This window comes from Ranitomeya variabilis, chromosome 4, assembly GCF_051348905.1.
Source record: "Ranitomeya variabilis isolate aRanVar5 chromosome 4, aRanVar5.hap1, whole genome shotgun sequence".
Classification (NCBI taxonomy): domain Eukaryota; kingdom Metazoa; phylum Chordata; class Amphibia; order Anura; family Dendrobatidae; genus Ranitomeya; species Ranitomeya variabilis.
The window spans coordinates 66,832,082-66,851,035 of NC_135235.1; the positions used below are offsets into that span (position 1 = coordinate 66,832,082).

An 18,954-nucleotide genomic window follows, 5' to 3' on the forward strand; every position below is an offset into this window, starting at 1 on the left:
TGAAATGCTGGACTCTTGACGAATCTGTTTAGAAGCTTTAGATCCAGGATGGGTCTGACTGTACCATCCTTCTTGGGGACCGTGAACAGTTTTGAATAAAATCCTTGGAACCTTTTATTCTCTGGGACCAGGGTAATAACCCAGTCTTGGCGGAGTGACTTGATGGCCTGGTAAAATGCCCGAGCCCGCGTTCCCGCTTCGGGAGATCGAGAGGCAAAAAAATGGGTTGGAGGGGGGAGAAAATTCTATTTTGTATCTGGAGGCCACAGATACCTGACCCACTCGTGGTGAACGACTGCGAGCCAGACACGGCGAAACAGGAGTAGGCGGACAACTACTCTGCCGATGTCAATCGTACAGTCTTGCGAGTCATTTAGTTGAGATCTTTGGGGTCTGGATCCCCTAGATCTAGACTGCACAGGGCAGCCCTTCCACGAGCAGTTGGGCTTGTACGAGATCTGTGGACTCTTGCCCCTGAGGGCGAGACGCCCCAAACCGGGGTAACTGGCGGTAGAGGACCACCCGTAATTGCTGCGAAAGGACCGAAAATGAGTCTGCAGCTGTCAGCAGATCGGTCGCCTAATTCTCTGCTGGGGAAGGGATTTACTCTTCCCACCTGTAACATCCAAAATCAGTTGGTCCAGCTTTTCTCCGAATAAGTGACTGCCGAGATAGGTAAGGGACGTTAAGGACTTTTTAGATGCAGAGTCCGCTCGCCAGTTCCTCAGGCATAGCACCCTTCTAATTGCTACTGTGTTTGAAGCTGTATGTGCAGAGCAATTAGCCGCGTCCAGGGAAGCATTTACTAAATAATCACCAGCCAAAGAAATTTGATTGGCCAACTCCGCTATCTCGGAGGGGAGATCATCTCTGCATGGCCTTATGCAGGGCATCTGCCCAGTAAGTCACAGCATTGGCTACCTAGGTAGCTGCAAAGGAGGGAAAAAGTGCCGAGCCTGATGCCTCAAAAACCGAAAGGGCGAGGCTGGCAATCAAGCAATCTGTGGGATCTTTAATGGAGGATCCGTCCGGCAGGGAAAGGAGAGTCTTGGAGGACAAACGGGATATGGGAGGATCTACTGGAGGGGATTCTGTCCATTGTTTGCAGAGGTCAGGAGAGAAGGGATATCTGGTCTGCAGAGATCTCTGACCTGCAAAGCGTTTGTCCGGACGCTCTCTATGACACCGAACTATTTCTTGGAACTCAGGGTGATTGGCAAACACCCTATGAGGACGTTTGGTCCTTTTAAAGGACACTGCATTATCCGTATGGGAGGTAGTGGGCTCCTCGTCAACCTGTAGTGACTGGTTGACAGCCTCAATGAGACTATCCACTGTAGTGGCAACTCTAGGTCAAGGGGCCCATCAGACTCAGATTCAGAGTCATGATCGCTATACGCGCCTGGAGAGGGAGAGGGAGAGAGAGAAGCGGAGCTAAAGGACACCGAGGCACCAGAGGGCCTGGGGGACAAGCTATGTACTCGCTTCCTAGATGCCTGTTTGTGTCAAACGAGAACGGCCCCTGCAGGCCGATGGTTCCCCTGATGTAGGGAATTCTCTGAGACAGACGGATCAGTTGTCCTGCTACTGGAGGGATCCTGAAGCAGGGTGGATAAAAATCAATGTTTTTTTTAAAAAATCAAAAAAAATCGGATTTTTTTGATTTAAATCGGATTTTTTTCAATAAACTGCTTTTTGAGGAAAATATTTTACCATCCAAAGGTTCTTCCATCATGAGATAAAGCTGAGTTGTTTAACTCAGTAGAATAAAGGCTGTATATGTGTAACATTCACAATGCCATGCTCTTCCAGAGGTTTCTGTAGGATGCTGACTATCCAACAAGTTTGGGCATGTCAACTGAATGGAAAAAGAAACTAAACCAAAAGTGAAACCAAGCTAGAAGTGTGGAATTAAAGGGGCAGTATGAACAAAATGTGGAGGCTATTAATAGTTTATACAATTAAGACATGCTGCTTTTAACCCTGCTGTTCTGTTAGGTCAAAAATGACCGTTTTTGAAATTCTATAATGTTATAAAAATTCAGCGTGTGATTCTGAGACTTGAGGCTCCCTGACTTTTCGTCATTAGGGGGGTACTCTCTGTGGGAATTTTTTTTTTTTTAATTTTTGTTTACTTTATTTGGTACAATTTTTTTTACACTTGTACTGTTCGGTCAAAAATGACCGATACGCCTTTATTCAGCTCTCCAGACAATTTTTGACAAAAATAAAGGTGCTATCACCTCATTTTGAACTATATATTGCATCTACTACTATTTATCAATGTATCTGACTACTTTTGGTCAGAACAGATTTACACATACCAACATTTTCAAGTTGCGATACAGCCGACGGATTCGCTTCCAGTATAGCTATGCGCAATTTATTTCACTGGTTTTTATTTACCCTGCTGTTCATATAGATCTAGTTCCATTCAGTTGTCAACATTTCATATTGTAAATCATGATTTTCTGATTTTCCATGTGTTTGCTGGTTGTACAGTATTACACTGTACATAAATGTTAATTTATTTGATTCAAAAAATAAAAGTTTTTGATTTAATTTTTCATCTGATTATTGAAAATCATGTTCACATACAGTAAAACAATGCAACAGGTAATCAAATAACACTTGAATTAGGTACAAATCACAACTTTGTTAGGTCCGGTCAAAAATGACCGGGAACAGTATAAGTGTATAAAAAACAACGTTTTTTGCCATTTTATAGAGAAAAAAGCTTTTTTTTTTTTTTTTTTTGCCTTTGAAAAAAGTATATCTACATAATGTTTGATATTATTACTTATAGTTAACATTTAGATCAAGATTTTTTTTTTATCTGCAAAAATAATCAATTTTTACAAAAATCGAAAAAATACCATGTTCCCTTTTGGATATAAAAAAAATATAAAACAAGCTTTGTATTTATTTTTTTTTCTGGTATTTGAACAACCATCTTCACAAGCAATATAATAGTGCAAAAACTGTTTAAAAAAACCACTTAGATTAGCTAAAAATGATTATTTTATAAGGACGGTCAAAAATGACCGGGAACAGTACAAGTGTATGTGAAATCTAAACAGAACAGCAGGGTTAAACACCTACCTATTGCCATATAGTAAAACAAAAAAGATTTTTACTTACTTTGGGGTCCCCCCCTCACCCTGGCGTTAGATCGTTGCCCCTAGTTTCGTCCGTGTAACTATGGGCGCACATGCGCACTGCTCTCACTTCTCATTTTAATCGTGATTTATATTAAAAAAAAACCTTTTGATTTAAATCAGTGATTTAAATCATGATTAAAATCATGATTTAAATCGATCCGATTTAAATAGAAAAAAATCTTTTGATTTAAATCGTGATTTAAATCATGATTTAAATCGGCGTGATTTAAATCAATCCACCCTGTCCTGAAGGGACTCGATAACCTCTGTTAAAGCCGCCATAGATTGCGATAGTGACAAAGCTCACTCAGAGACTGGTCACCGTGTGTTCCATCGCAGTGGTGGGCTCCTGAGCGCATTTAGGGTCGCAAGCATGACAGAATTGAATAGTATGTCCCCTTGGTAGTGCAGCCTGACAGGAGGTGCAAGAAGTGAAAAACACTGTTTAGAGGGCTTTTTGGAGGTTTTAGGTAGAGACATGCTGTATCCCTGTTAATCCCCAAAATACTGCAGGGAAGGCTAAGTGTAAAGCAGGCAGAGCACTTTGCGGGCGCCTGTAAAGCAGGCAGAGCACTTTGCGGGCGCCTGTAAAGCAGGCAGAGCACTTTGCGGGCGGCTGAGAAAGGGGGACATGCGGGCAGTGTAGCAAAGCACTTACCCAGGTACTGTGCCCTTGTGTCCCCAGCAGTGTGGTGGCGTTCCTCTGTTCTTAGGGGGGGCTGAAGATGGCCGCTGAGATTAGGAGGGCGCTCCTCGCAGTGTACGAGAAGCGACAGGCCAGTGAGCGGGACATCGGGCGTGACGCGCCCTGTGGGCGAAGTTTTCGGCCTGTAGCCTAGTCGAGGCCGAAGCCGGGGACTAAATTAGCGGTGCCTGGCCGGGCCCGCGACGGGCTCGGGAGACACCCCCTGCCAAAGCCAGGGAGGATAGAGGAGCAGAGCTACCGCTCTGCTGTTAAGTCAGTAATGCGAGGGGGCGGTGCAGGAACCCTCAATCCACCATCCCCTTTGATGGGGGTGGTGGAGAGGGACCATCCAGCACTGCTGTTCATTCAGTGGTGGTGCAGTGGGAGCAGCCGGAAGCCATGGGGAGGGAACCTCTGTGCATCCTAAGGGTTCAATCCCCTAGGATTTCACAGGTCTGTGGCCTGGCTCAGAAGGGGGTACATGGAGGCGACACTCCATGTTCCCGTCTGTTTCTGGTGCGGGGAGATCGGCGCCCTGAAGGGAACAGTCGCCCCTAAAATAGCTCAGGCATGGCATCCCACGTCGCAAGAGAGGATATGGGGAGGCGACACTCGCCGTGCTCGCCTGTTGTTGGTTGGTGGAGATCAGCCCCTTGAAAGTGTCCTTTGCCCCAGTCATCATGTGAAAAATAGATAAAAATTAAAAAGGTAAAAAACGAAAAATTAAAATAATAAAGAATGGTCTGAATAGCAGACCCAGTGTGCCTCCTACGTACACTAAGCATGAACTGGTTCTGACTGGAGCCAGTGGGTGGTGTATACTGCAGAGGAGGAGCTAACCCTTTTTTGTATTCACTTAGCGTCAGCCTCCTAGTGGCAGCAGCATACACCCACGGTCCTGTGTCCCCCTATGTGCAAAGGAAAAACCTGTATTTTTGTAAGCAGCTTCTTTACTTCCAAGAATTCAAGGGGTAACGTTATTCCTTGCGGAGAGTGACATATCAAGCCTGCCATTCCAAGGTGAAGAGACTTTAGCCTTGCAATGCTCCTTTGGGAAATTAAATATGCACATGGTCTCTTCAGAGAGGAAGAGGACTAGAACTCTAGTGCCACCTATTGGAAGCAGCAATCCTAAAAGTCAATGTCGACCCTTTAACCCCTTAATCCCATATGACGTACTATCCCGTCGAGGTGGGGTGGGCCCGTATGACCACCGACGGGATAGTACGTCATAACGATCAGCCGCGCTCACGGGGGGGGGTAGCGCGGCCGGGTGTCAGCTGACGATCGCAGCTGGGCACTGTGCCAGGAGAGGTCACGGACCGCCCCCGGCACATTAATCCTCGGCACACTGCGATCAAACATGATCACGGCGTTCCGGGGGCATAGGGAAGCATCGCGCAGGGAGGGGGGCTTCCTGCGTGCTTCCCTGAGACCCTCGGTACAAGGCGATGTGCTCACCTTGTACCGAGCGTCTCCTCCCTGCAGGCCCCGGATCCAAAATGGCCACGGGGCTGCATCCGGGTCCTGGAGGGAGGTGGCTTACCAAGCGCCTGCTCAGAGCAGGCGCTGGTAAGCCAGGAGCAGCGCACGTCAGATCGCTGATCTGACATAGTGCTCTGCAAAGTGTCAGATCAGCGATCTGACCCTATAACATGATGGCCCCGCCACTGGGGGGTTCAAAGTTCTCACAACAAATCTAGATAAGTTCCTTGGGGGTCTAGGTTCCAATATGGGGTCACTTGTGGGGGGTTTCTACTGTTTAGGTACATCAGGGGCTCCGCAAATGCAACGTGACGCCTTCAGACCAATCCATCTAAGTCTGCCTTCCAAATGGCGCTCCTTCCCTTCCGAGCTCTGCCATGCGCCTAAAAGGTGGTTCCCCCCACATATGGGGTATCAACGTACTCAGGACAAATTGCACAACAACTTTTGGGGTCCAATTTCTCCTGTTACCCTTGGGAAAATACAAAACTGGGGGCTAAAAATTAATTTTTGTGGAGGAAAAAAAATAATTTTTATTTTTACGGCTCTGCGTTATGAACTGTAGTGAAACACTTGGGGGTTCAGAGCTCTCAACACATCTAGATAAGTTCCTTAGGGGGTCTACTTTTCAAAATGGTGTCACTTGTGAGGGGTTTCAATGTTTAGGCACATCGGGGCTCTCCAAACGCAACATGGCGTGCCATCTCAATTCCTGTCAATTTTGCATTTAAAAGTCAAATGGCGCTCCTTCGCTTCCGAGCTCTGCCATGCGCCCAAACAGTGGTTTACCCCCACATATGGGGTATCAGCGTACACAGGACAAATTGCACAACAACGTTTGGGGTACAATTTATTCTGGTAACCTTGGCAAAATATAAAATTGGGGGCGAAAAGATCATTTTTGTGAAAAAATATAATTTATTTTTACGGCTCTAACATTATAAACTTCTGTGAAGCACTTGGTGGCCCAAAGCGCTCACCACACATCTAGATAAGTTCCTTAGGGGGGTCTACTTTCCAAAATGGTGTCACTTGTGGGGGGTTTCAATGTTTAGGCACATTAGTGGCTCTCCAAACGCGACATGGCGTCCCATCTCAATTCCAGCCAATTTTGCATTGAAAAGTCAAATGGCGCTACTTCTCTTCCGAGCTTTGCCATGCGCCCAAACAGTGGTTTACCCCCACATATGGGGTATCGGGGTACTCAGGACAAATTGTACAACAACTTTTGGGATCCATTTTCTCCTGTTACCCTTGGTAAAATAAAACAAATTGGAGCTGAATTGTGTGAAAAAAAATAAAATGTTCATTTTTTTTTTTTTTTTTTTAAACATTCCAAAAATTCCTGCGTAACACCTGAAAGGTTAATAAACTTCTTGAATGTGGTTTTGAGCACCTTGAGGGGTGCAGTTTTTAGAATGGTGTCACACTTGGTTATTTTCTATCATATAGACCCCTCAAAATGACTTCAAATGTGAGGTGGTCCCTAAAAAAAAAAAAAAAAAAAAAATGGTGTTGTAAAAATGAGAAATTGCTGGTCAACTTTTAACCCTTATAAGTCCCTAACAAAAAAACATTTTGGTTCCAAAATTGTGCTGATGTAAAGTAGACATGTGGGAAATGTTACTTATTAAGTATTTTGTGTGATATAGCTCTGTGATTTAAGGGCATAAAAATTAAAAGTTGGAAAATTGCTAAATTTTCGCCAAATTTCCGTTTTTTTTTCCACAAATAAACGCAGGTAATATCAAATAAATTTTACCACCATCATGAAGTACACTAGGTCATGAGAAAACAGTGTCAGAATCACCGGGATCCGTTGAAGCGCTCCAGAGTTATAACCTCATAAAGGAACAGTGGTCAGAATCGTAAGAACTGGCCCGGTCATTAACGTGAAAACCACCCTCGGGGCTTAAGGGGTTAAAGGGATTCTGTCACCCCAAAATTCGCCTATAAGCTAAGGCCACCGGCATCAGGGGCTTATCTACAGCATTCTGTAATGCTGTAGATAAGCGCCGATGTAACCTAAAAGATAAGAAAAACAAGTTAGATTATACTCACCCAGGGGCGGTCCGGTCCGATAGGAGGTGCTGGACCCGGACCACGACGCCCATCTTCATACGATGACGTCCTCTTCTTTGCTTCCTGCCGCAGCTCCTGCACAGGCGTACTGATCTGCCCTGTTGAGGGCAGAACAAAGTACTACAGTGCGCAGGCGCCACGGCCTCTCTGACCTTTCCCGGCACCTGCGCACTGCAGTACTTTGCTCGAATGAAGATGGGAGGCCCCGGACCAGACCGCCCCTGGGTGAGTAAAATCTAACTTGTTTTTCTTCTCTTTCAGGTTACATCGGGGCTTATCTACAGGCCGGTGGCCTTAGCTTATAGGCGAATTTTGGGGTGACAGATTCCCTTTAATGAGCCTTGCCACCAGACTTCGAATAAAAGCCAAACAATCATTTCAATTTGCAGACACTGTTTTGGAGTGCTGCCCCTCGTCAGTGCAAATTGAAATTATGGTTTTGCATTTATTCTAAGTCAGGTGACAAGGCTTGTTAAAGGGTCGACTGACTTTTAGGATTGCTACTTCCTATAGGCAACACTAGAGTTCTGGTCCTCTTCCTCTGTGAAGAGAATTTGCATATTTACAGCCAAGAGAGCAGGTTTTGCCTGCAGAAAAAAAATGCTGCAAGAATGCAAAGTGTAAACATAGTCCTACGAGGATTTATGATTTACTACAAAATCTGAGGAATCTCCAGAGATAGTGAGGGCATCAGGTCTCTCATATTACAAGGCTATTGGGACAAAACTTTCACACCACTAGTTTGTTTTAAATGTCCATTTATTTACTGTGTCATGCCTCTGCTCTTTTTGTGTATATAATATGTTTCTTCAGATCTCAAACTCAATACACACTTATTTTATTTTTGTTAGCCACTAAAAAGGCAGAACTACAAGATTATTATATTGTTCTCCCAATGAAATCAATCATTTATCCACTGGCTAACAGTGCCAAACCCTTTTTTTCTTTTTGATAAGGAATGTAACAGTTTTATTGTTGTCTGAGGTCTGGTCCAGGGGTGTGCTGCCCCCACAAGGTCTGACTGGCACACTCCTTATCTGAGCCAGAAAGAAATCCATGCCACACATTCATTCCTGCTTGGAGCTTGTCCAAGGCTGTCATAAGTCTGCACTCCCTCACTCTCTCTGGAATTTAACCCAGTCACAGTCACGACATAGGATATTAATGTACATCTTATGTCGTGTACCCGAGTTTGATGCAGGCTCACACATGTTTCCAGCAGATAACGGATTTAATCCTTTAACGGCTCTGCTCCACCTGCAGCTGTTAATCTATTAAATCCCATTGTCAATCTCTGACAGCGGCATATAAGACACGCAGGCAGAGGACGCGTTGTTCCACGCTCCCATCGAAGCGCCTTTGACCCGATTGCAGGGCACCGATGGGATGCATGATTGTCATTACCATTCTCCTGTGAAAGCCAGAGCGTCGCTGGCATTAAATAGGAGATTGTGATTTTCTCTATTTATAGTAGTGTTCATGCTGTAACCGCTCCCCCGACACTGACCGACACTCGCTCTGCATTTGGGCCGACTGTCAGTCAGGGCCGGGGGCGCAGTTACATCCGCCGTTTTGTAAGCGGTGACTGAACAAGCGCAACTGGCACCCCGTGACTTAAGGTACCTTCACACGAAGCGACGCTGCAGCGATAGCGACAACGATGCCGATCGCTGCAGCGTCGCTGTTTGATCGCTGGAGAGCTGTCACACAGACCGCTCTCCAGCGACCAACGATGCCGAGGTCCCCGGGTAACCAGGGTAAACATCGGGTTGCTAAGCGCAGGGCCGCGCTTAGTAACCCGATGTTTACCCTGGTTACCAGCGTAAAAGTAAAAAAAACAAACAGTACATACTCACCTGCGCGTTCCCTGCCGTCTGCTTCCTGCACTGACTGAGCTCCGGCCCTTTTACGCTGGTAACCAGGGTAAACATTGGGTTACTAAGCGCGGCCCTGCGCTTAGTAACCCGATGTTTACCCTGGTTACCAGTGTAAAACATCGCTGGTATCGTTGCTTTTGCTTTCAAACACAACGATACACAGCGATCGGACGACCAAATAAAGTTCTGGACTTTATTCAGCGACCAGCGACATCACAGCAGGATCCTGATCGCTGCTGCGTGTCAAACGAAACGATATCGCTAGCGAGGACGCTGCAACGTCACGGATCGCTAGCGATGTCGTTTCGTGTGAAGGTACCTTTAAACTGGGAAAGGTCTGGGGAGCATAACATTCATTTTCTCCCAAAGAATTCAGCTAAGTGCGGGCGCTGGACAGTTTAGTATCGCTTATAACCTGCAAATTAACCCTGGTGACAAGTTCCCTTTAAAAAAATAAGTTATAAATGTTTGGTTGGTATCTGTGTACTCACAGTGTGCTGGAAAGTCATTTTGCCAGATCAGTTTTTCCATATACTGCATTTTTCAGACTATAACACACACTTTTTCCCCAAAAAATTTAAGGGGAAAATGGGGTAGCATCTTAGGCTGTGCGCACACGTTGCAGATTCTACTGCGGATTTCGCCTGTGTTTTTACACCTGCGGATTCCAATTATAGAACAGGTGTAAAACGCTGCGGAATCCACACAAAGAATTGACATGCTGCGGAAAAACAGGATTTTTGGTTGCTTACCGTAAAATCTGTTTCTCGGAGCCTTTATTGGGGGACACAGGAACCATGGGTGTATGCTGCTGCCACTAGGAGGCTGACACTATGCACAAAAAAAAGTTAGCTCCTCCTCTGCAGTGTACACCCCACCGACTGGCATTATGCACTTCAGTTAATGAGAAAGAAGTAGGAGAAAATAATAAGGTTGAAATAACAACCACAAACATGAGAACTGTAAAAATGAGAACAGTCAGAACACAGAACAACAGGAAACTGAATAACATGGGAGGGTGCTGTGTCCCCCAATGAAGGCTCCCGAGAAACAGATTTTACGGTAAGCAACCAAAAATCCTGTTTTCTCTATCGCCTCTCATTGGGGGACACAGGAACCATGGGACGTCCCAAAGCAGTCCCTGGGGTGGGAAAAAACAGACTTCCATCAGGTCAGAGGACTCACCACTGCCGCCTGCAAAATCCTTCTGTCTAGGCTGGTGTCCGCCGAAGCGTAGGTATGGACCTTGTAGAATTTGGCGAACGTGTGGATGGAAGACCAGGTTGCCGCTTTGCAAAGCTGTAGGGCGGAAGCCCTGTGGTGCACCGCCCAGGAGGCGCCGACTGCCCGGGTAGAGGGAGCCTTTATCCCAGGAGGGGGCACTCTGTTCTTGACCCGGTAAAACCTCCAAAATTGCCGTTCTGATCCAGCGAGCAATAGTCGCCTTGGAAGCCGGCAGGCCTCTACGCGTGCCGTCAGGAATGACGAAAAGAGAATCCGTCTTCCGGAAAACAGCCGTTCTAGTCAAGTAGATCTTCACTGCCCTGACGAGGTCAACCTTGTTCAACGATCGCTCCAGAGGATGAGTCGGAGCTGGACAAAAAGAAGGTAGAACGATGTCCTCGTTGAGGTGGAAGGTGGAAACCACCTTAGGAAGGAAGGAAGGCGGAAGCCTGAGGACTACCTTGTCCTGGTGAATGACCAAGAACGGAGGTCGGCAAGAGAGGGCCGCCAACTCGGAAACGCGGCGGATAGAAGTGATGGCCACAAGAAGGGCCACCTTCCACGATAGGACTGACAGGGGAATCTCCCCGAGAGGCTCAAAGGGGAGACCCTCAAAGTCCAGTACCAGATTTAGATCCCATGAATCCACCGGGGCCCTATATGGAGGGACAGCATGGGCTACTCCTTGAAGGAAGGTCTTAACCTGAGGCCGAGAAGATAAAGTCTTCTGAAAAAGAATGGAGAGCGCAGAAACCTGGCCCTTTAGGGAACTAAGAGCAAGGCCCGAATCCAGTCCTGCCTGAAGGAAGGCCAAGATGGAAGGCAGGGAAAAGGACACAGATGAAACGCGGTTGGACTCGCACCAACGGAAGTAAGCCTTCCAGGTACGATAGTAGATCCTGGAAGACGAAGTGTTCCGAGCCTGGATCATGGTGTGAATCACCCGGTCTGAAAGGCCGGACGCTCTTAGAACTGCGGTCTCAACAGCCACGCCGTTAAATTGAGCGACCGAGAATTCGGGTGGCAGAGCGGACCCGAGACAGCAGATCGGGCCTGTCTGGAAGGCGCCAGGGGGCGTCCGCGAGTAGGTTGACGATCTCCGCGAACCAAGCTCTCCTGGGCCAATCCGGGGCGATCAGAATGACCGGCACCCCTTCCGCTTTGATCTTTTTCAACAGTTTGGGAAGCAAGAGAAGGGGTGGGAACAGGTAAGGCAGCGCAAACCGTGACCAAGGAATGGCCAGAGCGTCGACGCCCACTGCAAGAGGATCGCGAGACCTGGAGACGAACTGAGGAACCTTCCTGTTCGTACAAGACGCCGTGAGGTCCACATCCGGAGTCCCCCATCGAAGACAAATATGATGGAAGACTTCCTGGTGCAAGGACCATTCTCCTGCCGCGAGACCCTCAATTGTCCACGCCGGGGATATGCACCGCGGATATCACCGGAACCATTGCCTCTGCCCAGAGGAGAATCTTGGATACCTCAGCAAGGGCCAGGGAGCTCCCAGTCCGTCCCTGATGGTTGACATAAGCCACAGCCGTGGCGTTGTCCGTCTGGATTCGGATAGGTAGGCCCTTGAGAATCCTTTCCCAGTGACGGAGGGACAGAAAAATAGCCCGAATCTCGAGGACATTGATCGGCAGAGTTGACTCCTGCGCCGACCAACGGCCATGAACAGTCAGGTGGCAAAACACCGCACCCCAGCCGAGCAGGATGGCGTCATTCGTCACCACTTGCCAGTGAACTGGAAGGAAGGACCTGCCCCGGGAGATCAGAGGTGACCTCAGCCACCAGTTGAGAGACTGTTTGACCCGGGGAGGGAGTCGGATCGTACGATCGAGAGAGAAGACAGACCTGTCCCACTGATGCAGAATGGCTTGCTGAAGGGGTCGTGAATGAAATTGGGAGAAGGGAATTGCTTCCAATGTTGCTACCATCCACCCCAGAACCTTCATGGCCGATCGGAAGGAGGGAGGCCGAGGACCCTGGAGCAAGTGTATGTCCCGACGAAGGATGGATCTCTTGTCTTCGGGAAGAAAGACTTTGGTCTGACGAGTGTTGAAGAGCATGCCCAGAAAGATGATGCGCTAAGAAGGAATAAGGCAGGACTTCTTCTGGTTGACCAGCCACCCAAAACGGGCTAGGGTGTCGAGAACGATGGACAGGCTTTCGTGAGCCTGAGCAAAGGACGGAGCCTTGATGAGGATGTCGTCGAGGTATGGAAAGAGAACCAGGCCTTTGACCCTCAAGATGGCCATCAGCGCCGCCATGATCTTCGTGAAAACTCTTGGGGCGGTTGCAAGACCGAACGGCAGTGCGAGGAACTGAAAATGTTCCTGGAGCACCGCAAAGCGCAGGTATCGGTTATGTCCCGGGAATATCGGGACATGGAGGTAGGCGTCCTGAATATCTATGGAACAAAGAAATTCCTGAGCCTCCATGGAAGCAATTACTGAACGAAGGGACTCCATCCTGAAGCGCTTCAGACGAACTCTCTTGTTCAGTAATTTGAGATCCAGAATGAGACGAACCTTGCCGTCTTTATTCGGTACCACAAAAAGGTTTGAATAGAAACCTGTGAACCGTTCTTTTTCTGGGACGGGAACGATTACCCCGGCTTTGAGGAAAGAAGCGATAGCTGCGAAGAAACCCGGGACTAGAGTGGGGTCTCTTGGAGGCTGGGATTCGAAGAAATGATCCTGGGGTCGTGAAACGAACTCCATCTTGTATCCCCAGGATACAACTTCCCTGACCCATGAGTCCTCTACTGAGGAGATCCAGATATCCCTGAAGAGGAGATGGCCGCCCAGCCTGGGAGGTGGGCTGGGGTCTTGCCGAGAGTCATGCCGAGGTGGTTCTTCCAGTCCTGGACCTGGAGGATCTACCCTGTGAGTAGCGAGGACGCCAGGAAGGAGTGGGCCTAAAGGATACCATCTTCTCCTGAGGTGCCTGTGGCCTCTGTTGCTGCTGGGAAAAGGAGTTTGACGCCGCGAAGCGACGAAAAGGCCGAAATTGACGTCTAGGAGGAGGAGGACGAGGCTTGGCCTGGGGAAGAAGAGAACTTGTGCCCCGGTGGTGTCCTTAATGATTTGGTCCAGCTTAGAACCAAAGAGACGAGACCCCTGAAAGGGCAGGCTGGTAAGGGACTTTTTGGAAGACAAATCCGCCTGCCAGGCCTTAAGCCAAATGGTTCGGCGGATGACGACCGCGTTGCTGGACGCCTGAGCCGCACAAGACGCGGCATCCAGGGAGGCGGAGACCAGATATTCACACGCGTGAGAAATCTGGTTAGCAAGTTCTGCCAGCTGTCCGGGTGGAGCCCCGTCCAGGATGCCCTGACGGAGCTGCTTGGCCCATTTAGATATGGATTTTGAAACCCAAGTGGAAGCAAAGGCCGGGCACAGACTAGCTGAGGCCGCTTCAAAAGTCGACTTCGCGAAAGATTCTATGACTATCGTTAGAATCCTTCAGAGATGCTCCGCTGGACAGTGGGAGGACCGTGTTGGTGGACAGTCTAACTGGAGGGTCCACCGAAGGAGAGGCAGTCCAATTAGCGGTGAGCTCCAGAGAAAAAGGATATAAAACGCCAAGTCACTTTCCTCTCTGAAAGCGTCTGGTCGGGTTCTCTCTATCTCTAGTCATAATCTCCTCGAATTCAGGGTGAGGAGCGAAAAACTTGGAAGGTGGTTTAGCCCGTCTAAACGAAACCGCCTGATCTGCGGGTTCCGTAGAGGACTCCTTGATGCCACAGGTTTGATTTAACGCTCCAATAAGATTCTGAACCATATCCCTCATGGTAGTGATTTGGTTCGAATCCAGCTCCGAAACATCCTTTGAAGGCGCATCTGAGAAAGCCTCGCCTGACTCAGGGGAGGAGGACGACCGCAGAGAAGGACCGTGTGGTGAGATGGAGCGAGAAGAGGACTCAGACCGGCGTTCCTGTCTGGACCTTTTGCGGCTGGAGGGCTCGGACAGAGCTTCCTGCGACCCGCTGGCTACTGCGGGGGTCTGCAGGGGTAATCGGTCCAGCACGGACACCAGAGTCTGAGACACCCGTGTTAGATCCGCCACCGATTGTGACAGAGAGGAAACCCAGGCTGGGGTGGGGGTATCACTCAAGCAGAGCGGCCGGGGGATCCTGGGCGGTGGGAACTATTGGGTTGCTGCAGGCCTGACAGAGTGGAGAGGACTGACCTGAGGGAAGTTTGCAGTTACAAGACGAACATGCAAAGTATTTGACTAAAGCAGAGGAATGAGAGGAAGAAGTAGGAGGACGAGAGCGGCCCCCTTTAGAGGTAGACATTTTGAAAACGTCTCTGAAGAAAATGCCAGAGGGTTAGGGGACAGAGGGGCAGAGGGACGTGTCAGTCTGCAGTGCAGCTACTCACGCAGACGAAGCGGTTACAGACGGAAAACGCAGCCCATCTTGGAGATGGTCCCTCAGGGAAGAAATCCTTCGTGGAAGGGAGTGCGGATCCTGTAGCAGTGCAGCCAAAGGGATCTGGGGCCTGTAGTCGTCCACTGCTGAGCACCGAAGAGAGAAGAGGCGTGTGTGGGTGCACCAAGATGGAGCCGGTGGGCAGAGCAACGCCAAGGCTGATGTCGGGCGGGAGAAAAGCCTGCCAAGTAAGGAGGAAGTGGGCGGGGAGCTGTCGCCGGAAGTAGGCCCCGGGAGAAGCCGGGACCTAAATTAGAAAACGGCGACCGCCTGAGAGGGCCGCGGCGCCGGCGCTGCCCAGCTGGAGATGCGGCTTCTGGGCGGCGCGGCAGCCTGCAAGGCCGCCGCATAAAAAAAGGGAAGCGCTGCCGCAGGATCGTGCCGCCGGGAGTAGGCCCCGGGGGAGGCCGGGGCCTAAATTAGGAGCCGGCGCTGCCAGGCTGGAAGGTGCGGCCCCTGGAGCGGCGCGGCAGCCTGCGAGAACGCCGCCTAGAAAGGGGGAGGGGGGTTTGGGGGAGCGCTGCCGCAGGCTGGCTGTCTTTGGAAGTAGGCCCCGGGGGAAGCCGGGGCCTAAATTAGGAAAGCGGCGACCGCTGGAGAGGGCCGTGGCGGTGCTCAGTGCGGTCGTAGGAAAAAGTACCGCGGCTGCCTGTAAGGCCGCCGCGCCAGACAGGACCACTGCGCAGGGCACAGAGAAAGTGCTGCTAATGCAGCGATGACCCCTCGATTCCCGGGACCCCTATCGGAACGCCGACCAGGCCAAAAGGTGGCCTGGAAACACGGCAAGAAAAAAGTGAATCCAAGGGACCCCTGGGACTAGAATACTTACCTAAAAACATCCCACGTCGTACGTTACTAAACTCAAACTTGGGAAAGGTATCAGACGTCCATGGGAGCTGCTGATGGACGTCCTCGTCTCCTCCAACCGACAGGCTCTGGTGGGCGAGTGGGTGAGGGACGGAGCCAGGACCGGACTTCTGAGCACGCTTGTGTGCTAGGCTCTTGGTCCTGGAGAGGGATCTATGAGGATACGGGGTGGCAGTACACGCCGTACTCATAGTCCGCCTTGTGGGACTACAGGGGTGACTGTTCACCCTGTATCCCTTCCGGAAAAACCTGAAAAGAAACCACGCACATTGAGGTAGATAAGGGTCTAATCAAAGACCCGTGTCCACCTCCTACTGACACTAAGCTAAACTGAAGTGCATAATGCCAGTTGGTGGGGTGTACACTGCAGAGGAGGAGCTAACTTTTTTTGTGCATAGTGTCAGCCTCCTAGTGGCAGCAGCATACACCCATGGTTCCTGTGTCCCCCAATGAGAGGCGATAGAGAAATAAACCACAGCATTTCTGCGCGGAATTTTCCGCAGCATGTGCACAGCGGATTTGGATTTCCATAGGTTAACATGCTACTGTAAAACATATGGAAAACTGCTGCTCATCCGCAGCGTCAAATCCGCAAAGTGTGCACATAGCCTCATAGTCCAAATGTACTTACCAGTAGTATGGAGGCAGCAGCAGGAGTTGGGCAATTCTGAAAGCACTGGGCTGGGAAGAAGGGGTGTTTGGTGGTCTGACGCTGGAGGGCGATAATCTGACTCCCATCCCAGGCTGATGTGGCAGTGCGGGGACTCCGCCGACATTTTGTGAAAGTCCGGAGCCCCCACACTTGTATTGCTGCAATGTTGTGGCCTTCAGGAAAATGGCCACCAGAGGCAGAGTATTTGCAGATTGAGATCCCAGGAGATGTGATCTCAATCTGTGCATGAGCAGCCTCCAGCGGCCATTTTCCCGGTAGCCACAGCATTGAAGCAATGGATGTACGGGGGCTCCGGGCTTTCACAAAATGTCGGCAGAGCCCCTGCATCACTGAGCACTACCAAACCTGCTGCACCAGCCCTCGATGGGAGTTAGATCATCAATGGACAACCGAACACCTCTTGTGACCCTGCTCCACCAGCGCTGCACATAGGCCCCCTCCCCACCCCGATAAGCTGAATTCAGACTGTAGTATTGTTTGTACCGTATATGTAAATACCGTTATGTCCCAAAATTAATTTACATAGATTTTCTGGCTAACATGGTACCACAATATAATCATTTCTATTGTACATCATTAGTAGCTTGAAATACCAGAGAGACAGAAGAGTAAGGGAGCACAAACTTATGACAACATGTGACAACATGTGACACATTCTGAGCAGAAATGAATGTGTCCATGGATTTATGTCCTTTTACATCAACTTAGGAATGTGCTCCTCTGACCTTGTGGGGGCATTACAACCACAGACCAGACCTCAAATAAGGAGTGTGACAGTTTTATTGCCCATTATCTATGAACTGCACCAATATTTCCTGCCACAACTGGTTTCTCCGCTTCACATACTGATAGTTCTGCTTTGGGTCAGTTGTCTTATTGCTGCACTATTCTGTGTCCTGCTGCATATAAATCTGTGACTCTTCAGATTTTGTGTTATACTGAGACTGAAGAAGAGACCTGAGTAGTCTTGAAAGCAGCTATTTGTTGCCATGTTTTCCATTAGTCAATAAAAAGATATCAACCTCTGAGGATTCAATTTAGAATATGTTTCTATCACATGGCTAACAGTACAAAGATACATTTTTTCCTATAACATGACTATCATTTTCAAAAATCCTATCCTAAAGGTGGCTTTTCATTTTACTCGAAAATATTAAGAATAAGACTGGTGTGACTGGGAGAGGGGGGCAAATGTTAAATCGGGAGCATTTTGCTCACAGATTAGCTGATAAGAGACAAATCTGTTGAAACACAGAGACCTTAGCAAAGAAAGACAAAGAGTAACGGAGCATTAAGCTTTGACAACACAAGACAGAAGTGATCACTGTGCATACCTGGCTTGCTAGACGGCCTAAAGAATTCTGTTATATGGTGGTTTCTGCAAAAACACAAAAAGCCAAGAGTGATGAACAGGAAGTGGCAGGTCTCGGCATGTCTATAAAAAAATATGCAGCTCAAATTCATTTCAAAGGCAGGGTCACACGACCGTAGATTCGCTTGTCCATCTGATCAGAGTTTGATGAGTCCGTTGGCATAGCGTGATCCCATTCTCTCGGGTGGATATAATCGGAGCACACTGTGAGGAGAAGATGGAGAACAAAATGTTTCCACCTTCTCCCTTGTGTGAGTTCGCGGAAATCAACTGTACTTAGAAGTCATCCGAGTACAGTCCAATGTTTTCCGCACACCCATAGACTTGAGTAGGAGAGTGTCTTCTGATTTCAGAGAGAAAAAACAAAAAACGGTTATCAGCACTGCCCCGATTACATTGGTCATCCAATAAAAAAACAACAAAAAAACAAAAATGGATAGCACTCATCCAATGTATACAGTGGTGTGAGGGAGCACTTACAAGCAAAATGTGTTTTTTGGGGGGTTTCTCGCTTGTAGCATTCACAACACAGTAAGCAATATACTACAGTAATGCAATGCAATACATGCAATCCTAAAGGCTGAGGTCAAAAGTGGGCAGTGCTTGCTAGCTTTATTTTATTCCCGCTGATAGCCTGATTATTCCATTTTTGTTTTTCAGAGTTTCTATCACAATCAAAATGCATTTTCAACAAGCTAATCTATGATCTAGGGGACTTATCCCTATAAAAGCCAGACTAGCACTGTTCCTGTTAGTGGCACACCGCCTGAGAAAATAAATTCATTTGAATGCAAATGAACAGGCTACGGTGCACTCTTGGCATGGCCAAAAGCTCTGTACACCATTACACCCCCTCATTTTGCATGTTTGGGAACTTGCCCAGCGTATTACTGACAGCACCCACTTCCAAGAGCATACTGAATTCAGGCAGTATTCGAGTGGGTGCGCATGTGCACTGAACCGGTGCGAGCCTGACCGCGAGCTCGCACTAAACCGGTGCGAACCTCACCACGAGCTCGCACCGACAGCTACACTGCCAGGGATGAGAACGTGCCTGCTCACGGTGAATGCACCCACAATGACACT

General features: G+C 48.7%; 1 protein-coding gene across 2 annotated transcripts in view; it reads right to left on the minus strand.

Annotated features, from left to right (window-relative positions):
* SLF2 (SMC5/6 complex localization factor 2) overlaps positions 1 to 18,954 on the minus strand; it is an 82,570-nt gene that overhangs the window by 59,555 nt on the left and 4,061 nt on the right. For both annotated transcript variants that reach the window (XM_077258636.1, XM_077258637.1), the window contains exon 2: positions 17,831 to 17,874. In XM_077258636.1, coding sequence (XP_077114751.1) covers positions 17,831 to 17,874 — 44 coding nt within the window. The remainder of the gene's footprint in view (positions 1 to 17,830; positions 17,875 to 18,954) is intronic.